This window comes from Neoarthrinium moseri (genome assembly GCF_022829205.1).
Source record: "Neoarthrinium moseri strain CBS 164.80 chromosome Unknown scaffold52_Wmoseri_CBS_16480, whole genome shotgun sequence".
Classification (NCBI taxonomy): Eukaryota; Fungi; Ascomycota; class Sordariomycetes; order Amphisphaeriales; family Apiosporaceae; genus Neoarthrinium; species Neoarthrinium moseri.
Genome location: NW_026055166.1, coordinates 219350 through 240246, shown reverse-complemented (window position 1 = coordinate 240246; position 20897 = coordinate 219350). Strand labels below are relative to the sequence as shown.

The 20897-nt window shown below is 56.0% G+C and overlaps 8 protein-coding genes across 8 annotated transcripts; 2 read left to right on the top strand and 6 right to left on the bottom strand.

Annotated features, from left to right (window-relative positions):
- Positions 1-1732: 1732 nt before the first annotated feature.
- JN550_010334 (uncharacterized protein) lies at positions 1733-4052 on the bottom strand (the record flags this gene model as incomplete). The annotated part of the gene is made up of 3 exons (XM_049308576.1): positions 1733-2303; positions 2360-3064; positions 3121-4052. The coding sequence occupies 3 exons, from the start codon at positions 4050-4052 to the stop codon at positions 1733-1735; spliced, it is 2208 nt and encodes a 735-aa protein (XP_049167763.1).
- A 1776-nt stretch (positions 4053-5828) lies between these two features.
- Positions 5829-7701, bottom strand: JN550_010333 (uncharacterized protein; the record flags this gene model as incomplete). The annotated part of the gene is made up of 4 exons (XM_049308575.1): positions 5829-6174; positions 6278-6557; positions 6638-7194; positions 7358-7701. 4 exons carry the CDS (start codon positions 7699-7701, stop codon positions 5829-5831), a joined length of 1527 nt encoding a protein of 508 aa, XP_049167762.1.
- Positions 7702-8490: 789 nt separating this feature from the next.
- JN550_010332 (uncharacterized protein) lies at positions 8491-10030 on the top strand (the record flags this gene model as incomplete). Its single annotated transcript, XM_049308574.1, has 5 exons — positions 8491-8524; positions 8689-8763; positions 8835-8903; positions 8963-9321; positions 9377-10030. 5 exons carry the CDS (start codon positions 8491-8493, stop codon positions 10028-10030), a joined length of 1191 nt encoding a protein of 396 aa, XP_049167761.1.
- A 713-nt stretch (positions 10031-10743) lies between these two features.
- On the top strand, positions 10744-12324 carry JN550_010331 (uncharacterized protein; the record flags this gene model as incomplete). The annotated part of the gene is made up of 2 exons (XM_049308573.1): positions 10744-11177; positions 11349-12324. The coding sequence occupies 2 exons, from the start codon at positions 10744-10746 to the stop codon at positions 12322-12324; spliced, it is 1410 nt and encodes a 469-aa protein (XP_049167760.1).
- Positions 12325-12556: 232 nt separating this feature from the next.
- JN550_010330 (uncharacterized protein) lies at positions 12557-14946 on the bottom strand (the record flags this gene model as incomplete). Its single annotated transcript, XM_049308572.1, has 4 exons — positions 12557-12676; positions 12750-14445; positions 14523-14751; positions 14844-14946. 4 exons carry the CDS (start codon positions 14944-14946, stop codon positions 12557-12559), a joined length of 2148 nt encoding a protein of 715 aa, XP_049167759.1.
- Positions 14947-15736: 790 nt separating this feature from the next.
- JN550_010329 (uncharacterized protein) lies at positions 15737-16420 on the bottom strand (the record flags this gene model as incomplete). The annotated part of the gene is made up of 2 exons (XM_049308571.1): positions 15737-15985; positions 16088-16420. 2 exons carry the CDS (start codon positions 16418-16420, stop codon positions 15737-15739), a joined length of 582 nt encoding a protein of 193 aa, XP_049167758.1.
- Positions 16421-17448: 1028 nt separating this feature from the next.
- JN550_010328 (uncharacterized protein) lies at positions 17449-18778 on the bottom strand (the record flags this gene model as incomplete). Its single annotated transcript, XM_049308570.1, has 5 exons — positions 17449-18068; positions 18133-18220; positions 18285-18449; positions 18517-18607; positions 18675-18778. The coding sequence occupies 5 exons, from the start codon at positions 18776-18778 to the stop codon at positions 17449-17451; spliced, it is 1068 nt and encodes a 355-aa protein (XP_049167757.1).
- Positions 18779-20029: 1251 nt separating this feature from the next.
- Positions 20030-20732, bottom strand: JN550_010327 (uncharacterized protein; the record flags this gene model as incomplete). Its single annotated transcript, XM_049308569.1, has 3 exons — positions 20030-20251; positions 20319-20597; positions 20676-20732. 3 exons carry the CDS (start codon positions 20730-20732, stop codon positions 20030-20032), a joined length of 558 nt encoding a protein of 185 aa, XP_049167756.1.
- Between the last annotated feature and the right edge of the window lie 165 nt (positions 20733-20897).

Sequence of the window (20897 nt, the reverse complement as noted above, 5' to 3'; positions counted from 1 at the left end):
GGAGATGATGTTTCCAACAGGGGCGTTGGGACTATGGAGAGGTCATGCGGCCAGGCATCCATGGTGATCACAACCAGGCGGTCCTGGTGCTAGCGAATGGCCGGGAGAGAGGATGCAAGCTATCTACGAATGAGACAGAATCATCGGTGAGGCCTGTCAATATGCTTCTCACCGATCTGTCTCAAACGTGTAGCAGAGACAAGGCTGGGAATAGTAGTACCACACCAAATTTAATACTTTCAAACACCACGGGGACGTTGACTGCACCGTGATACGACGTCAAAAACCCACACCACGTAGCTTGGACTGCAAAAAGCACTTTAGGGGAACTTTGGGCGTGGCCATAATCCCATAATCCAGTTGGCAGAGACCGTTGCCGTTTCACCCGATTCTTCACCGCGTGGTCTCGAGACGTCAGAGGGAACGTTGTTGGTTTCATGGGGCGGCCGTTGCGCTCGAGCGATTCCCCCCCCCCCAACACCCTGGTCGATTTCGAAACCCGTGAGGCTGAGGCGGCTCAGGTTCGGGCGAACCAGCCGAACCCGCCCTTGTCTACATCTAGATAAGTGCAAGTCGAAGGAGTCGATGCCAGCCTGACTGGTCCTGCAGTCTTCCTGGGAGCCTCATTCTGTCATCAAACGAACATGGTTGCTATTGCGTGTATAGTCATCGAGGTAAGAACGAGTCAGCGAGCTGAGATTACGCTATTGCGCCTGCGCTTGACCGGAAAAAAGATTCAATTACAGCTCCATGCAATGTGCCAATATCACATTGAAGTAACACATTCCGTGTGGAAGCTGTCTGCGCCTCATCGAGTGACTATGGAAAATCCTGGTGGCGGTCTAGTGTAAGGCTCATTTGTCTGACTACACGTTGCCTTTAAGAATGACTCGACGTGGCACTCTAGGAACAAAAGACATAGCCACCGAGAGTGCGTTTGTAAACCCTCCGAAATGACTTCTCGAAATATATGACCAATACCTTTGCACCGCTTAATCATAGAAACGGTGATAGGACTCAATCACTAGGGTCATGTCACCGGTGTCAAGAGCTCCCCCAAACTTCGATCAAGTCTAGTAACTCAAGGGCTTGCGGGTGTAGGTTCCAACTTGCCCCAACAGGCCTGAAGAGCAACCGAGGATGCCTGACCGGTGAGCGGCATCTTATCTAGTCAGAGACCTAGGACTAGTTTAAGATATGAACTATTCTAATTATTGTGATGGGAGTTCCCTATTCATGATTGAGGCGCGACAGCCCGTGGCACCTGAGGTCGGAGAGTTCCCAGCTTTGGCGGACGGGACTAGTCCCTGGCGCTTTCTAGCTAAGTTAGTGGTCTTTTCTGGGTTGTATTAATATATGGAGATGGATTTGCAAACTATAGTCTCGAGGTAGACGCATCCGGCAGGCGCCAAGTGCTTGATTGGCTGCCATTGTGCCTAGTGGTGAGCAAACTTATTTACTACCAAGTATAAACCCTTCCGGTCTCCATCCAACGGGGTCTCCGCTGGATGCAGGGACGACATCACCAAATCGCGTCGAGCACCCACGAACTTGCTGTTTTACTTTGCGACGTGGTTACCTAATCTTGCATTTGCAGGAAGGGACGTGGTCTGTGATGCCACCATGTTACGATGGATTAGATGTCACTAGGAGCGCAAGGCTGACTGGACTAGCAGTTTTAATAAGAATTTCCTTTCTTTATTGATTTGGAGATTTTTTTTCCTTGTTTTAGTTATCGGCTGCGGTTGCCGCTGGGCCCCTTGGGAGGATCCCTAACTAGGAGACGGACTTTGCCGTCCCCGATCTCGACCCCTTGGCTCAGGATATCGACCTCTTCCTTGGGTTCCTCTTTCTGCTCCTTCGTGCCCGCGCCTTCTCGAGAAAGTGACTTGTCATAGCTCCGGGCATCGATGCCGAGTATGCCGCCCATGTTGTTCCGGTCGCCAGGAACGGAGAATTCGCGGTACGCGTACCTCCACTCGTTGAGGAAGTTCCTGATGGCCTTGCCCACTTTGTCCTTGCCATTCTTGCTGTGGTGGCCCGTCCCAGTGATGGCATAGACTGGCCTGCTCTCCTTGGCGTTATCAAGAAGCACGCGCTCCAGATACTCCACAGCCTCTTCGGGATGAAGTCCATGCAGGTCGACGTAGATCTCAGATCCCGACGTCTGCTTGTTACGCTGCTCGTAGAGTTCCTTAGCAGCTTCCCTATGAGCTTTCCGCATCAGTTCATTTTCACTTTGACCACGCAGGCTGAGCGCCTTCGCAGCACGCGCATCATTGCGGTTCCAAGCCTGGGCGGCACTATGAAGACGCAATTAGTCAATTGAATGTTGATCATGGAAAAGCTCTGCACATACCTTTGGAGGAATTTATTGCGGAGACCACCATGTTTGATGGCCTCCTGGCGAGCCTTGAGGTAGGCCTTGTTGGCCCTATCTCCGGTCTCGAGCCAAGGGATATGCTTGGGGCTAGGGATGGCTTGGGCAGCAGCGCTGTTCTCCCCGTTCTTGACGTTTGTGGAACTGCCGTTGCGGCCGAGTTTCTTGCTTTCTTGTTTTGCTGAGCCTGGTGCTGGAGATGGAGAGGGCGACATTTTGACAATATCTGCCAGCGAGCTGGGTGTATAGTTCTCCTTGTGCCCGTGCCCGTGGCCACCCCTTTTGCCGTGGTGCTTTTTATTGGGTTTGGAAGATGCCGATCCGAGAGAAGGGAAAGCGTCATTATCATCTATAGAAGGTGCACTCAGGCCATCTCTGGTCTGATGACGGCTACTTGGACGGGACCGTGAACGGGTACCATCGTTGCCATTGTAACCGTTCATTGGTCGTAACCCAGGTGGCGGGGTCGCACCTGCGGGCGAGTAATTGAAACTGGGAGCAAATGGGTTGAGCTCAGGAGTGGCCGGGCGTAGTGCCGGGAAGGCAGATTGGAAGTCTTGCACCGAAAGGTTCTTTGAAGGAGGAGTGCTGCTTCCATCAACGGTGAGGCGATTCATGAGATGGGATGGGTCGTGTGAGAAGATACACGTTTCTCCAGCCAGACAGTTGCCCATGACCCAATATCTGATAGAGCCGAGTTAGTAAATAGTCTGATTAGGGTCTGGGTTGGGCTCACTCACTTGCAAATATGGTTGCTGAGGTCATGACTGAAGCGACAGTCGGAGCGAAGACACTGTCCCGTAGACAAGTAAAACTTGCAGATGATTCCCGACTTCTGCTGGTTTGAGGGCGTGGTTGGTCGATTGTCAGGAGTCATCGACTTGCCAATGAGCACGCTCTTGGTTTCTGGTGTCAAGTTGGAGACGTTCGTAGGGTCTTGCCCCTGAGTTTCCATAATGGCGGCTATTGTTGCACTCAGATCATAGCCGTGAACGGCCAAGGCTGCCTCAATCTCGTCATCAGTCTTGGTCTGGCCCAGGATAGAGCGCAGCATGTCGTAAGGCGTCATGTCGTTCTGCTGTGTCGCAACGTATTCGGGCGCGGCGGCGTTCAGGCCGCTGGGAGTCCCCAGGGAGGAGGTGATGCTGAGAGCATCGTCGCTCACGAGCCAGTCTACATTCTCTTGTTGAAAGTCCCCGTATATCTCCTGGGCCGGACTGGTGTCGCTCGCAAACTCGTAGGCGTTGAGATTCGGACTATTCGGGATGACGGGAGCGGCGAAGGCGAGACGCGGCGACGGGCGCGGAGAGGAAAAGGGGGAGACGGTGGAGGACTTGGTCCTGCTGAGATTCGTGGGCACGAAGCCCGGAGGGGCCAGGGGGCTTACACCTAGCCTGGGGGAGCCGGAGAGCGGTGTCGCGGAGCCCCTCCACGAGGCGGGCGAAGGCCGGCGGAGGATGGTCTGTCGTATGGGCGGCGGCGAGGCGGCGACGCCGCCGCCGCCATCGCGGTACCTCCACAGGCAGTCGAGCACGGCGTTTTCCAGGCCGGTGCCGGTCAGGGATGTTTCCTTTCTGAGGAGGTCTTCGAGTTTATCCGTCTTGTCCTCCTCTTCCAAGCTCGGATCCTGCAGTATCGGCAGACATATCTCGTACGTCTCGTCGGAGATCATGGTGACGCGGCGTCGGCGGGGAGGGAGCGGACGGGACGGAACAAGGGACGAAACGAAGATGGGGTCACGACGGTTTGAAGCGATGGTGTGATATATTCAGAAAGCTTCCTTGGACAGGGCGAATCATAAGGCTGGCTGGCTGCAGACGTCTGCTCGAGAGGTGTGACGATGGATGGGCGCGGAACCAAACCTGACGGGTCAGATCAGGGCCGAGCGGTCGAGTGAGGCCCGGGTCGGAGTGGATAGGGTCGATAGCTCCTCGCGAGGGAGGAGACAGCACGGAGAGGCACGCGGTGAGACTCAGGGGAAGGGGGCCAGTTGACGGGGGAGGTGCTAGCTGAAGACGGGGGCAGCGTGCATGGCCTCCGGGGTGCACAAGCAGGCAAGTCGGGGGTTGAGGGTTGAGGTTGGCGGCGGGATGACTATGACTATGGATATACGGGGGAACGAGAGGCGCGGTACGGAGGCGTTGGCGGTTGGTTCAGCTGCGCTGTCGCCGACCTCGATGGCAGCTTCCGACGTGTGATGGGGATGGGGGGTGCGACGGTGCGACGGTGCTACGGTGCTACGGGTGCTACCTGCTCACCTGCTAACTCGCTCTCGCGCTCTACCGATACCTTGCTAGTCTGGCGGACTCGCTAAGCTAAGTTAGTGACTAAAACACAGGTGGAGGCGTCCAGCCAGCCAGCCAGCCTGGAGGGCGCTTGGTGTTGGGAGCGGACGATGATGCAGCTGGCTGCTGGGTCTGGTGGTGGGGGGTGGGGCCTTACCGACCAGCCCACGCTGGTGCTTCGGGGGCCCAGAAAGGGGACCAAGAGGGGACCAAGGGAAGAAGAACCCAGGGGACGGACTTTAGACGGGCTCCCGAGTGTGTAGGCTGTCGTTGCTACCTAGGTAGGCAAGCTGGGGAGGGGGAGGGGACCTCGAGTGGACGGGGCCCTTAGGGGGCCTTTCGGGGCCTTAAACAGTCGCTACCAAGGGCCGTCGAGTTGGGGCTGGCAAGTGCTCCGTGCAGCCAACTGGACTCCAGCTGCCACTAACTTGATAACTCATAACTTACCACAAATGCAATGCCGCCTAGCCCAAGTGTCTGGGCAAGCAATCGCGCAAGTACGGTAACCACCTGAGCTGTCAAATCCTCGCGTCATCAACAAAGACTTATCGATCCCTCTCGTGGCAGCCGCCAACTTCCAGGTTCTGATTGGACACGTTGCGGCTTCTTGAGAGTCCGCCGATAGCAACAAGCTCCGAAAGGGGCCACCGAGAGTCCGAGACATCAAGCCACCACCCTGACATGGGTACTTGCCCACGGTATAATATGCTTCTACTTGGGTGTCTGGTAAATACGTATGCCTGGTATATCCGTGTGCGCGTGGTGTAATGTAGTGAACAGCAAAATCAGGTCCTCATCATACAATTCACATATTCAAGCACGCAACCAACCCAGTCTGTCGACCGCGGTATACTTGCCGCTCTTCGCCGTCATCAGTGACCCCGTCTCCTGCAGAGCTTAGTCAGACCAAGTTGTATTATTTATTTCTCACCCGAGGCGCAGTCACGCAGCATAGATATTCTGCACGGTTGGGCCCCGTCTTACGAGTGACGGAACAGATTGTACCGCTTACCAGCTGACGCTTCTGCCTCTCCTTCAGACAGCGTTGTGTAAGTCGGTAACACTCAAGACAGCCCCCACCAGATGGGTTACGCAGCAGAGCACGCTATACCTCCGCCTATCCACGTAGATCGTGCGTATCGGCCATTGCATAATTGATACTCTTACGGTATTTCCTCGTCATCGAGGTCATCACCGCCGAAACCAAAACTAAACCCACCAGCTTCACTTTGGGCTTCCTCCTTTGCACCGACTGCTTCTTCCCAGCGCCGTTTCTTTCCCCCGTTTCTGCGATCCATCTCTTCGAGTGCTACTTCCAGCAGATCAGGTTGCTTCTCGCGGAGTCTTTCGACAAACAATTCATAAGGGCTGGTGATATCCCGGCTGAAACCAGTGACCTGGTCCGGCTTGTCTTTGAGAAACGACAGCACATGCGCCAGGTGCTTCTTCGAATTCGTCACGAAGTTCTGCGTCAAGGCAATACCTGCTTCGAGGTTGATCACCAAGTGCCTAGACGAACTTTAGCTGTTTATGTTCCCTGAAATCGTCACAATATACAATGTCGAAGGGGGTCAAATGTCATGGACCCCAGGGAAGAAAGCTTGGCACTTACCACCATCCGCTGGGTACATATAATAGTTCCCCTGCCCTACAAATGCCTTCTATACAGCCGGCTTCTTCACGCGCCTCCGCGTGGAACGTCAGGAGGTATTCTGCGATGCTCAGGGGGCTGGTCACTTCGCTGCTATCCTCTGACACGAAGACACCAGGGGGCTGAGGCACGCTCGGCGGAAACATGAGCCAGTATTTCGAACCTTCGAGGACCGCGTTCCAGGCACTGGTGGCGTTCGGGTCTTTGTGGAATGTCGATCCGCTTCGCTCAGGTCCGACGACTGTGGCAATGTCAGAGTGCGTCCCAAAGCCCGTTCGCTCCCACTGAGTGTGACCCGAGGGAGTTGAAGTCAAGACTTACTCAGCCATCGATGTGCAGGTCTTTCTTGACCCAGCAGATGGAATACGTCTTCGCCGAAGCATTCAGGTGGCCAGTAGGCGCCACCGTCTTCCTGGCCAACCTTGATGCTCATTTTCTCGGCAAACTTGCGATCAAATAGATAGAGCGGGCTCTCATCATCACTGTTTTGCATATATGTGTGATACATTGAGAATGGCCAATCCACTGCCTCGGCCCTGAATTCAACGTTGGCGTAGGCTTTGTTAAGCTTAGCAATAGTCCAATCCCTGAAGACTGGCCATTGCTTGATGTAGTCCGTCAGGATGAACGGCTTCTCACTCCAGTGATTCAAGAAGTCTTCGTGTGAGAGGCTGCTAAGCCGCTTCATCTGGTTCGCGCGAGGGATTCCAGAGACATAATTCTTGAGTACGATGTGGGAGCAGGCAAATGGTCGATGGAGGACGTCCGAAAAGACATTACTGCAATCTAACTTGGGGGCAGATTCTTTTGGGAGCTGCAGAACTGTACTCCTCCAGCTGCCTTTCCAAGGCAAAAGGCCAGCGTCCCCCGTGGGTGCCCTGCTAGTGAGTTAGTCGCTTGCGATGAATTTCTGGTGGCTGAGTTTCACTCGTGGCAGTCTCATCGCGATGAGTCACTCGAGGAAGAATGGGGCTTGGGCATGCAACATGGATTTGCGCAGGAAAAGGGTAAGATTGTTTGCTTCTATGTGGTATCACATACTCGAGAAAAAGGGGTTTCCAGAGCTCATCCAACTGGCAGAAAGCGTATAGAAACCGACTAGTGGAGCCCAGTGACCTGAGTGACTCTTTTCCAAGGTACTCTAGGAGTTGCAGGATCATCTCATCGGGAAGGGACCCAAAAGAGCCAATTGCCTGCCTTGCAGACGGGGCAGAGGCGAAGAACTGATTGCCCAGGGGTTTGACTCCAAGCGGGTGGACTGGTATTGATTCCGTGGATGACTCAACGGCTGGGCCATGGCTGTCGTCTAGACTCACTGAATGAGCGGCTGGAGGGATTTGCACCCTGCTCCCATGTGCAAGTCCGGAATCCTGGGAGAGGAGCATTGTGAAGGCGAAGGCGAAGGCGAATCTCTAAAGAGCGAAAAAAAAACTCTTTCTGAATCTTTAGTTCCCTTTGCTGGAAACGGGCTTGACAGCTTCAGTCACAGTACCTGGGCCCTATGCGCGCTACTGGACCACACCGCCCCGTTCCTAAAGTTAGGTATTCAGAGTGGCATGGGTCGCGGGCAGTTGGCACTGGTCAGAGGAGTGGACTCTGAGGAACGCACCCTTCAGGCAGCCTGCATCAGTCAGACGTGAGATCGACGTGTAGCAGAAGGTATACTATGTAGAAAAAAATTGATTCATTCGACTAGTATTGGCAGAGGTGACTCGGATGATTTTCGAAGTGCACAAAGCGTCTGTCCAATGGGAGCGGCGGGACCCCGTTTTGGCGAATATTTGCCTCGACGGGCATTTTGCCTTTGCACGGCGCACGGGCCACCGAACTTTTTTGCTGGTGGCCCAAAATTTTTCCCAGGTTTTTATCTGGCGGCGCTCTCCCAACCACGGACTCTTCTGAATCTTCATTGCAACACCCACGCAACCAAACAAGACAGAACACTCCTCCTAGATTCAGACCAGCTCTCGAACCCCCGAGAGCCTCTAATCTAGTCTTAATTTCGCATCTTCTACTTCACAGCCGTTGCTGTCGCAGAACCCTTTTCGCTCCTTACGAAGCGGACGGTTTGCGCAAATCTTCTTCACAACCCCACCACCAAAGCGCCGCATATTATTCGAGATTTCAGGCCAGGCGCTTGATATCTCGATTGTCACGGACACCTAACCGCAATCATGGCTGACAAGGGATTGGAGGACATCGAGCAGAGTGAGTAGACCTCTTCTCCCGCCCGACCCTGGCGCTGGGCGTCCCTCGTCGTTGACCGCAGTCTCCTCGGCGGTCAACGGGCGCGAACCCGTCATGGTCGTCCCCGCCCACCTGGCAAATTCTCGCAGATCACTCCGTACTGACATGTGTGCCCCTCCACCCAGGCCAGATCGAGTCCAACTACGATGAGACCGTCGACTCTTTCGATGAGATGAACCTCAGGTCCGAGCTGCTTCGCGGTAAGTCGCATTCCCTGCCGAGGGCTGTCTACCCCCTCTAAAAATAGCGGAAGGCTGACGAGCGAGTGAAGGTGTCTATGCGTACGGTTTCGAGCGCCCCTCTGCTATCCAGCAGAGGGCTATCATGCCTGTCATCAAGGGTATGTACCAGCTGAGATCTCTTCTTCCCACCTCCACATGCCTGACACTCTTGCTCCAGGCCACGATGTCATTGCTCAGGCCCAGTCCGGTACTGGCAAGACCGCTACTTTCTCCATTTCGGTTCTCCAGAAGATCGACCCCAACTTGAAGGCGTGCCAGGCTCTGATCCTTGCCCCCACCCGTGAGCTGGCTCAGCAGATCCAGAAGGTCGTCATCGCCATCGGTGATTTCATGAGCATTGAGTGCCATGCTTGCATCGGAGGCACCAGCGTCCGTGAGGACATGAAGGCCCTCCAGGACGGGCCCCAGGTCGTCGTCGGTACCCCCGGCCGTGTTCAGGACATGATCCAGCGCCGCTTCCTCAAGACCGACAACATGAAGATGTTCGTCCTCGACGAGGCCGATGAGATGCTTTCTGTAAGTCCACTGCGAGCCTCCTCCCCTGCCAAACCCACCTGACCGTCTCTTGTAGCGTGGTTTCACCGAGCAGATCTACGACATCTTCCAGCTTCTGCCCCAGTCGACCCAGGTCGTCCTTCTGTCGGCCACCATGCCCCAGGACGTCTTGGAGGTCACCACCAAGTTCATGCGCGACCCCGTCCGTATTCTCGTCAAGAAGGACGAGCTTACCCTTGAGGGTATCAAGCAGTTCTACATTGCTGTCGAGAAGGAGGAGTGGAAGCTCGACACCCTCTCGGACTTGTACGAGACTGTCACCATCACCCAGGCTGTCATCTTCTGCAACACCCGCAGAAAGGTCGACTGGCTTACCGACAAGCTGACTGCCCGTGACTTCACCGTCTCTGCCATGCACGGTGACATGGACCAGGCCCAGCGTGACCTGATTATGAAGGAGTTCCGATCCGGCTCCTCCCGTGTCCTGATCGCCACTGACCTTCTGGCCCGTGGTATCGATGTCCAGCAGGTTTCCCTGGTCATCAACTACGACCTTCCCGCCAACCGCGAGAACTACATCCACCGTATCGGTCGTGGTGGTCGTTTCGGCCGAAAGGGTGTCGCCATCAACTTCGTCACCGCCGAGGATGTCCGTATGATGAGAGAGATTGAACAATTCTACAGCACCCAGATCGAGGAGATGCCCATGAACGTCGCCGACCTCATCTAAGCCCCTTTCCACACCACCGAATACACAAAAGTTGTCTGTTTGCTCGCGCATAAGGGATACATCGCAACGTTTCTGCATTGTTGTCCCTTTAGAGGGCCTTTGGGGATACTGATAGACGGGAGGGGAGGGGATTTTGCCATGCTCGCCGGCGTTTTACTGAATTGATCAGTAGCGACAGGCGATAGGCAAAAAAGATCTTGATGCATATGGGTTTCATGGCTAGATATCTAGCACCTAATTTCGCCCAGCAGGTGCATGGTATCGTTCCAGCGAGACTCGTCGGCACCTTGTGGTTCCTTTTCATTTTCTTTGTCACTGTACCTAGGCCACGAGTTTCCTGCCGAATAAAATCTTCTGAAAAAACGTCTTCTAGCTTTCTCGCCTGACAGCCCGTGATAACTTGCCCGTGACTTGTTTATACCACCAAGGGATACCAACCGTTTTTGATATGCTGCTGCCTTTTATCGAGTCCTAGTGTTCACCTTCCAATCTCTATCGGTACAAGCGGGCGTGATATCAGGCGTCCGCTGAATACTGCCGACGTAGATAACTACTTAGAGAATGGTAAATCACGGCACCTGTCAACAGCAACATTTTGAAGCTGCGCGAGTATTTCTAGACCCAGGCTGGCAGCGGCTGCATTTGCCTAGCCCTCGACATGTTGCGTCTCTTACAAAGTACCAACACGGCAAAGCACTTTCCCTTCATTCGGCATGCAACCTTTTGGACCTACTGCAGGTGCCTGCCTGCATCATGACCTTGGAACCCGGTTTAGCCTCAGATCCATGTGTGTCCGTTGGGTTGAGTTTGGTGCGAAGGTGCCTTCCGTTTTCTTTGACCCTCCTGACCGAGCTTACCCAGCGCCATCTGCGCCTGCCTTCGACGACTATCATCTGCCCAAGTTTCCCTTCTACCAGAGGAACTCCAGACGAGCACCTCTTTCTCACAGGCACATTGTCCTTCGCCAGCCCTCGTGTAGCAAACCTCTTAACCCAGGCGACACATGCTCCCCTCTTGCTGATCACAAATACCATGAACGCGTTATCCTTCTTGTCGTAGTCTTTGCAGCAACAGAATCCAGCGGCCGGCCTTTTCCACCCGTCGAGGCTCTTGTCTTCTTCGGCACGATTACACCGTGGGGCTTTCAGTGAGTCCACCAGTCCAACGCCATTCTAACCCCACTGACAGCAATCATAGTCATGAATAAACTCGAAGAAGAGATCCTCAGGCGACAGGCACGAGTGGCGAGAGCTCGAATGTGGGCTGCAGATGCCGAGAAACAAGCACTGTGCCTGCCCTTACTCATATCATTCAACAGTGAAGATATTAGCCGACTTCAGAAGTTCCTACAAGACGTAGATGCGAGGCTACTGAAGCAAGAGGAGACACTTTCAAGCATCAAATTGGCCGTCAATGATGCTCAGGAGAAGTTGTCATCGGGCGAGTCACGATTCCGAGGCATGCAAGACCATCACAAAGCAATTGAGATGCAACTCAATACTTTCCAAAATGGCCACAAAGGCCTTGAGTCAAGACTGGAGAAGCATGTTGCTATACTGGAGGAAAGACTGAGCGATCAGGACGCCATACAACCACCCAACCCACAGCTTTCTCCCGAGGACGCTCAAGTTCTTGAGTTGTTCAAAACTTACCAGAGTCATCTCGCTGAGCTCATGAGTCTGGTGGACTCGCCAGAGAAAATCGAGTTCCTGAAACAAAGCATTACTCGCCGTGGTAGCGAGGAGGATACTGCAAAGACTCCAACGGTGTCTCCCCTGACCACCCCAGGGGCGAACAGGTTCCACATGGAGCCACCAGCACCCGATGCTGCCTTCACAGCAGTTCCGTTCCCAAGAGCAATGGACAGGTTTCGCAGATGGCTGGAAGCATTTGCTGACCGCTATGAGGATCAACCACCTCGATTCGAGCATCACTTCATCAGTTCTCTGATGATAGGCCAGCGCCGCCTCGTGGCTGATTTCGTGCAGCAGATCATTCTCGATAAATGCCGCTCGGCGAAGAGATGCCCACTCAGCCAACCGCAAGGGCAGAATGCCGTTACCTTGTTTGTGGACTTTAAAACGGTGACTTGGCCGCAGGTCTTCGATGCTCTCACAAACGCAGAGTATGCTCCCCTGATTGAAAGGCTTCAGGAGGAGGAGGCTCTCCGGGCCAGAGAGAAGGCGAGACGCAACGAAAGGACTAGGAAACCCGTGACGGCCGGCCCGCTGTTCAGCACTGACGTGTTATGGAAGCCTTCGAGCTGGGTGGGCGCTGCTGACCCAGAGTTGTGACTGAAATACTTCTGAAACCATGTAGAAATGTCTTGTACGATAGCCGACAAGAGTGGCCTGCCGATGAATGGGGTCTTTTGCCAAACGAAATTTCCAAGGAGAGGTATTTCTCGGGGGCTTCTGTTCACGTCAAGTTGAGACGACAGGCAATTTTGGGCTCATTTTAAACGCTAAATTCAACCAGTCGTTCACACAGCGGCTGATTCTCGACTTATATAATGCCAAGTCACATTCAGACGACTAATTGTTCCGTGTCGCCTGCCAACCCCGTAGTATCGAGACCAACATATTTGTTAATCCAGCCCAAGACCTCCTTGTGCCACACGAGCGAGTTTTCGGGCTTGATGACCCACTGTGCAGACCTCGAGTCAGCCATTCTGGTCGGTGCATACACGTCACGGGGCGCGCAAGAGGTGGTAACTCACATGGTTCTCGTCGGGGAAGATCAGGATGCGGCTGTCGACGCCGCGGGCCTGCAGCACGTTGAAGGCGGCCAGGCCCTCGGTCACGGGCAGGCGGTAGTCGAGCTCGGAGTGGACGATGAGCATCGGGGTGGCCCACTCGCCGGTGAAGGCGGCCGGGTCCCAGCGCTCGTAGCCGGCGCGGTTGCCCCACAGCGTGCCGCCCATGTCGTGGATGGTGAAGAAGAGCTCCTCGGTGCTCCAGCTGCCCATGGTGCTGAAGAGGCCGTCGTGGCACACGAGGGCCTTGAAGCGCCGGCCCAGCGCGTGGCCCTGGATCCAGTTGACCATGTAGCCGCCGTACGACGCGCCGAGCGCGACGGCGCGGTCCGTGTCGACGTAGGGCACCGACGACTCGAGGTGCTCGAAGCACCGCACCAGGTCCTCGTACGGCCGCCCGCCCCACTGCGTCGCGATGGCGTCGGTGAAGGCCTGGCCGTAGCCCGTCGACCCCGTCGGGTTGGCCGCCACGACCACGTAGCCCTGCTCCGCGAAGACGGCCGGGTTCCAGCGCGTCGACCACGACTCGCCCCAGGCGCCCTGCGGCCCGCCGTGGATCAGGAAGGCCAGCGGGTACTTCTTGGCCGGGTCGAAGCCCGACGGCTTCATGACCAGCGCGTGCACCTGGTAGTCGCCGGCGCCCTGGAACCAGATGGACGAGACCTGCGACTCGGAGAGGCCGAACGTCTTGCCGGCCTTGGAGGCCGACGAGAGGGTGACCGCCGAGTTGGCGTCCGGGTCGACGACGCTGTACGTGCTGCTGTCGACGAGGGAGCTGGACGTGGCCAGCAGCTGGTTGGACCGCGGCGAGAGGTTGAAGACGTCGCCAACGCTGCCGTGGCCCGTGGCGACGGGCTCGGGGAGTTTGGTGGCCTCGAGCGGCGTCGAGGGCAGACGGTACAGCAGGGTGCGGGCCTTGTCCTCGGCCGTGACGAAGAGCTCCTTGTCGTCGTGGCTCCACACGACGGTCTCGGGCCGCTGGTCCCAGGCGCCCTCGCCGTCGTCCGTCTTGTAGAACTCCTGGACGTTGGCCAGGTCCGCGACGTCCGGGATGAGCATCAGCCGCCACTTGTCGCTCTCGTACTGCCGGTGGCGCATGCGCTTGAAGGCGACGCTCTGGCCCGAGTGTGAGAAGACGGGCGACCCGCTGTAGCCCTGCAGGTGGCCCGTCTTGACCTGCTGCGGCGCCGGCGGCTTCTCCTCGGTGAAGGTCTTCAATGGCACGTAGTACACGTCCGTCTTGGTGTAGATGGCCGGGTTCAGCTCCGGATCGCTAGCGACGAACACCAGGCCCCCCTTGCTGATGTCGAAGTCTCCCGTGCCCCCGAACGGCCCCACGGGGCTCACCAGCTTCGTGCCCTTGAGCGCGTTGACCAGGCCGCCGTTAGGCGATGCAAAGTTCCACATGTCCCGCGACGCCTTCTTCAGAGCACCGTACCATAGCGACGGCTTGTTCTTGGTCGAGTATGTGTCCCAGTGCCGTACGAAGAGGTCGCTGTACGCCTTGCCGGTAGTGTAGGACTTGGGCTCCCGGGACGGGTTGTGAAGCTCGCCAGAGGGCGTTGTCGGCGCGGATACGACAAGCGCCACAGTGTCGTCACTCAGCGGGGTGACTTTGAGGTTCGATATCGAGCCATCGAACGTCTTGATCTGTCGAGGCCTTGAGAGCGAGAGGAGGTCAGCGATGAGCTTGCAGCCAAGAGCAGCCGTGTACGACGGGCAGAGCCCGAGCCGTACGGTATGGATTGGGAGCCAACGTACTCAGAGCCCGGCTGGGTGGCATCGGCCACCAAGAGGTGCGAGGACCCCTTGTCGCCGCTCTTGACGAGCAAGAACTGGCTGTCGGACAGCCATGTTGGTTCCGAGTACGCTTGGTCTTCGTACAGTGTGGTGGAGTTGCCCGTCTTGATGTCGAGGACCTTGATGGCGGCGGTGCGCGAGTGCGACTCGAAGGAATATGTCGAGACTGGACGCAAGGTAAGCCTACAGCTGGCCGACTGGAGACGAGGGGATATCAATTGGCCCGCCAGATCGCCTTGCACACGGCTGAGTACGCACCTGTGAAGAGAGCCAGCGTCCCGGAACCGTTTGGGACGGCTGCGGAGCGGCGTGGGGCAGAGAGGAGGACCTCTGGCGTGAACTTGGTGGCCATAACCGTCATAGTGGACTGCTGGAATCCCCGAGACCGTTTGGATATATAAGGATGATGATGAAGAACACCTAGTGAACAGCTCCCTTTGTGAACCACCTGCTACATGAACCTACGGTCGTGCTTCTGGGCGCGCGTGGCGGGCTGCGATGCGACTATATATATACTCTGTCGATCGCGTGCTTGAATGGTCGTGGTGGATAGATCAGATCCAATGTGACATACCCCGAGCACCCCGCAGTGGAACCAGGAGCTCCGAATTGGGTCGAGCTGCCCGTTGCAGGAAGGCCCGCCGCAAGCCGCGAGCCGAGGGGTGTGTCAATGCGGAACCGGGCGGCAACCCGTCTCGTACCTGATGGTCATGTCATGTCCAACAGTCTTTCGTTGGTCTAGCTGGAGAGTCTTCTCGCATGTTCAGTCACTCGGTTGTGCTCTAGTCGGATCGTATAGAGATGAGTCGCGAGCCAAATTGTCATCGAGACGACTCGTTCCCATGGTCAGGATGAAAGAACCAGCTCATCAGAGACCTCATCTGCGTCGCTGTCACCAGCTTGTCGGGATTTTGAGCTAACTTTCTATATCAGAGAAATACTTAGCGTGTCTCCTAATACACACATCAATAGGCAACCGTCTAGCCAGACTCTACCAGAACGCCCAGAACTCCCTTCCGTTCCAATGCAGTGGGTATCATAAATCATAGTGTTTTTTTAACCAACCAAGGTACTCGCAAGACATTGCACGCCGGGGAGCAATAAAGAGGAGCGAAAAGCCCGAGGCGCCAACAGAACAGCAGCCAGCATCTTTACTTCCGGGCATTGGCCCCAAAGTGCGTCCGGACCTTCTTGCCGTCGGCGCGTGAGTCTGTCTCGCTGTCCTCGGCCGCCTTCTCCTTGTCCTTCTTCTTCGTCTTCGAGGCCGCCGTCTTCTTCTCCGCCGTGGACGTGGGCGTCGGCGCCTCCGACGCGCCCTTCTCCTTGTTGGCGAACGAGGCCGACAGCGGCGTCGGCGCGCCCGGTGTCGAGGTGCCCGAGGCGGGTGTGGCGGCTTCCTGCTGTATAACACGAGGCCCAGGTCAGTTCATCTTGCGCACAACCCGCCCTTGCGTACAAACACGCAAGGTTCCGTTTGGGTGGGGTGTAAGCCAGAGACGTACATTCAACGCATTGTACGAGATGGAGGAGCGCGAGAAGACGCGGTTCTGCTCCGTGGTGCCGGCCTTGCGGCGCTGGGCGGCGGCGCCCGTCAGGCCCTTGGTGTAGTTGTCGAAGCCGGTCAGGATGTTGCCGCCCGGGGTGCTGTCGAGGTAGCGGCCCTCGAGGTCGGCGATCTTGTTCTCGAGGTTGGACAGCTCGCTGATGAGCTTCTGGCGCTTGGCCAGGGCCTTCTTGATGATGTCCTTCTCGTGCTCGTACTCGGCCATCTCCTTCTTGCGGTCGAAAGCGTCGGCGCCGCTGCCGCCGGCGGCCGAGGGCGCGGTTTCGGACATGGCGCGCTGACCAAGTGTATGGTTGTAGATGGAAGCGACGGTTGGGTAGGAGTGGTGAAAGGCGAGATGAACTCGGTCGTGTACGGGCAACCACTTTTTTCGTGCCTTTCGATGAATGCCGACGCGCTGAGCTGGTGCCCCTCTAAGAGCGCGGCCAGCAGCGGCGGAAGTCGGAGGCACCTAAACCCGCCCTAAACCATGTACTGCGCAGGACATCGCACTTAATGCTATAAATGTGTAGGTACATATATCCGTCCGTATGCCCCGAATGCAACAAATGGTCAAGGAGAACACTTTCAATTGAGCAACTAGGTTATGCCTGCTTTTTTGTACATCTCAGTCAGAGAAGTACTGACTCGAATGACCATACGTAAACGTCGTTAGGGGTTCTGAGGAACACAGCACTCTTGATTGTTACAAAGTCAAAGTCAACGTTGCCATATTCAGGGTCTATCTACCTACTTACAAACGCCTGTCACGCCTACCAAGTCCGAGCGATGCAACTTTTTTGTGAGATCCAGTAAAGCAGAGAAGAGAACGAACCGTGAATATCCACATCATGCTCAATCAAGGAAGGGATGGGGGACCAATGGATGCTTGAATCTGCAAAGCCAAGCTGATTAGCCTTAATCAGTGACAGGACCACTGTGCGAGGTTCTTCTCATCTTCATGATTTTATCTTTCAGCAGCTTTTCGCGTAGTTCGCTGGCTTGCTGCTGTGAGGACTTGGGGTTTTTGGTCTGAGACAGAAGGCAACACGTCAGCTTCTCATGCCGAGTATTTAGCGTAGATGAAGTAGCCCTATGAAGAAGAACGAACCTCCTCGGCCTTCGCAGTTGCCGGGTCGTGGCTGGTGGGATCTTCTCGGCCTTGAATATTCGAAGTATCAGCTGATTTGTTACGCGGTTGAGGGGAACCTGAAAAATCTCTTCGTCTTGGCTTGTTCCCGCCTCTGTCTCTGCTCCTACTTCGGCTCCTGCTTCGGCTCCTGCTTCGGCTCCTGGTCCTGCTCCGGCTTCTCGGCCGTCTCAGTCTACCATAACGGTCCGGTGATGGACTGCGGCTGATGAGGTCCCGGGCGGGCCGGCGTCTTGGGCTGCGGCTTCGTGAACGGGAGTCGGACGATAGTGAAGGGCTGCGACGTTTGCCTCGACGCAGAGGCGTTCGTGATCGACTACGCGACTCTGAGTAACGCCGTCTCTTAGCTGAAGGAGAGCGCCTGCTTCCGTCTGAGTCCGAAGCACTATCCGGCGAGGAAGTGTTTCTGCGGCGCGCGTTGCGAGGTCTATAGTTGCCTCGATCCCTGGATCGGGACCGCTTGCGGCTATCCTGATAACGAGCAGGCGACCTGCGTGAGGGACCGCCGCGGCGGCCGCTGCCACTTGATCTACTAGAACGTCGACTGCGACCACCGCCTCCACTACGCGAGGCAGATCGAGAGCGGGAGCGGGAACCATTTGGGGACCCCCTAGAGTCGGGAGACGCTGAGCGCGAAGGAGACCGGCCACGGGGGTTGGCCCGGCGTTCTTGCGGCATGTATCGGTCTCGGTCGCTGCGATATGAGCCTCGGCGTGGGGGTGAATAAGATCGATCTCGGCCGCGGCCAAAAGCCCGACTGCGATCCTCGTATGCTCGATCACCACCACGTCTGCCGCCGCGCCAATTGTCGCCGCGGCCTCCACCTCGAGGGAAACCCCGATCTCGGCGCTCACGGTCTCGAGTGTCGGTTAGGTCGCGGCTTCGGCGCTCTTGGTTCTCACGGCGAACGCGGGCTTCCTCGGCCATCTTGTCTGCCTCGAGCTAGGAAACAATTAGAGGGTTGGTTCTGCTGTGCTGATGGTAGACATTGGGTGGGTTTAGGCACCTTCTCTTGGAGAAGCTCGAGTTTCTTGGCTTCGAGCAGCTCTTGGGGGACGCCCTGGGGGCTCGACTGGGCGCTCAAGAAGAGATTCCACATGTCTTTGCAAAAAGGCGCGGTCTCCTTCTCGAGAAATCCGGTCAGCTGGATCTGCATGGACTTGATATCGGGCTACATGGGGAATTGTGTGTCAGCACTGGCTCAGTCGGGGGGACGGTTTTCCGTGTGTGCAACGTACGAAGCGGGTGCCCTCGATGAGGTTGAAGCAGAGCTCGGTCACGACATCATCTTCGGACCCAAGAATCTCGGAGATCTTGCTGGCTATCCATCTGCAGTGAGTGCGGAATTAGCACGGGAGCGGAGGCGCAGCAGCTGACATGGAGCTTGGGTGCTTACTTCTTCATGACCTGCAGGTTGACCTTCTGCATGTCGACCTTTTGATTGAACTCGGGCGGGAACTTGGTGGCTCGCAAGAGCTTCATATCCACGGTTGCGGCCATCTTCGCTCGCCCACAGTTCACGAGGGTAGGTATGGAGCTTCCACGATGATCGCGCCGGTAGCTATGCTGTGTAAGTGGGCAAATTCCAGTCCGAGTCCCAGTCCCGGGGAAAAGTGAGTTGAGTCGCGATGTGGAACGGAGAAGAGGAGCGCGAGCCGAGTTGATCGACGGTGACGTCTCTGGCTGGCGGGAAAGCACGGACGTTTTGCCTTGAGACTTCCACTGAACTGCCCTCAAGCCACCCAGGCCCAGGCGAGCTAAAGGTGTTTTAGGGGCTTGAGGCTCGAGTTGCACCTGGCCGTGGGGGCTGGATACTGAAGGACGTTAAACCCGGAGCGGGGGCTTCAGGTACTATGTACAACCTGGAACGCTCTGGTTTTTGCACTGAAGGTGCACTGCTTCTAAGGTCCATTGGCCGCACGGGGTTACTGCTGGGAGTTATCCATCCGGCAAAAGCCTCTGAAGCCGTTCATCCAGCTTCATCCCAAGATCAAGTTTCAGGCTTCATTGCAGGATGACCTGTAGTCAGTCAAGCTATTTTAATGTCCCTTAGGTCAGATGCATTGTGCTAGCCTTCGCAACAGAATGAATTGTCCTAGAGACATTGAATCCCCTCTGTACTGAAATAGTAGCAAATACTTAGACTGGCGAGTAATACTGGATGTTCGCCATGCATGAGAAACGTTCGAGTATGTTCCTCCTTCATGGTAGACTAACTTGAGTATATTCATAGAGTTCGACGCCAGCGAGTGCCGACGGTTGTCCGCATTTTCTCGCGGCAGTCGTCCGTCGTGGTACTTGAGCCAGCGGGAGAGACAAGCAGATTCCCTAGCCGAGTCTCTCATCTGTTCTCTCACTTCCCTCTCCCCTACGACCGTTTCTTCGATCATAATAATAATAATGTAATATAGATCGCCTCAATAATGAAAGCTATTAGGTTGACGTTCCCACCACCTCCAGCAATAATACGCGAGTGAACCAAGAGTCATGTCCGTCGTACACATGTGTGCCCTTCCCATGTGCTTAAAACACCAAAAGCATTTTCGTCGTCACAGGCATTGGTCTAGCAATGTCCTTAACCGTACGCCTCGTCACGAAACAGCAAACTTTTTCCTACGGCAGTCGTAGCCGTGCCAGTCCCCAACAACGATGACCCATTAAGCCCATGGTACCCATGTTCCCACCATCCGTAAACGCCGGAAAATATGCATAGTTGTCGTCTAAGTTTCTTCGTTTTCGGGGAGGGCGACTCTACTTCTTCAGGTCCTTACGCTGAGAACTAGGCAGCTTCGCTTGCTGTTGCTGCTGTTGCTGCTGCTGCTGCTGCTGCTTAACCAGCTGTGCCTGTTTGGCCGCAAGCGCATTGATCTTCTCTCGGGCTCTGTGAAGACTGCTGTTGTCCTGCTCCTTCAGTTTTGCCCGAATCTCGTAGAGAGATAGAAGGGTCGACGCCCTGTCGATATCTCCATCGAGCTGTCCCATGTTATCAGCCAATGTTCTACACAACACAACATGATCGGGGCGGGAACAGCAAGCTTACATCTTCTCTGCGAGGAGTGCCGGGAATTGACGAGGACGGCGTGAACGAGTTCGTCCTCGACAAGGGAGGGCTGAAAATGCGACGGCCGAGTTTGTCGAACCTGCCTGCCGGCGTGGCTATCCTACTGTCGGCGGCGGGCGTCCCTGGGCCTTTGGATTGGGCTTGCGAGCCCAGCGAGGGCGTGTCCTTGGCAGCGCGCTCGAGGTTCTTGTTGGCGGCGACGAGAGCTTTCGCGGCGCCTTGATCTTGCTGCACGGGAGGGCGGATTGCGGGGTCAGCCTTGCCTCTCTCTCATTCCAGTCAAGTCCAGGTGCGACACAACCTGGCTGCGGGTGATCGGGGCGCAGGGCTACTTACAGCGGCCTGGAGGTCGTTCAGGTCGGCTAGCATCTGGGCCAGCTGGATAGCCTCCATCTTGTGTGATGCGCAGAGGACGCAACAGTGCCGTGAAGGGTACGAATTCGGGTCTAGGTAGTCGAAGCTGAGTCGTGACGATGCATGTAGATTGCAGGGAAGATGGCGAAGCTGTCGAAATTATTGTGGAGAAGTCGCGTGCGACGCCCGCCAAACGGCCAGGGC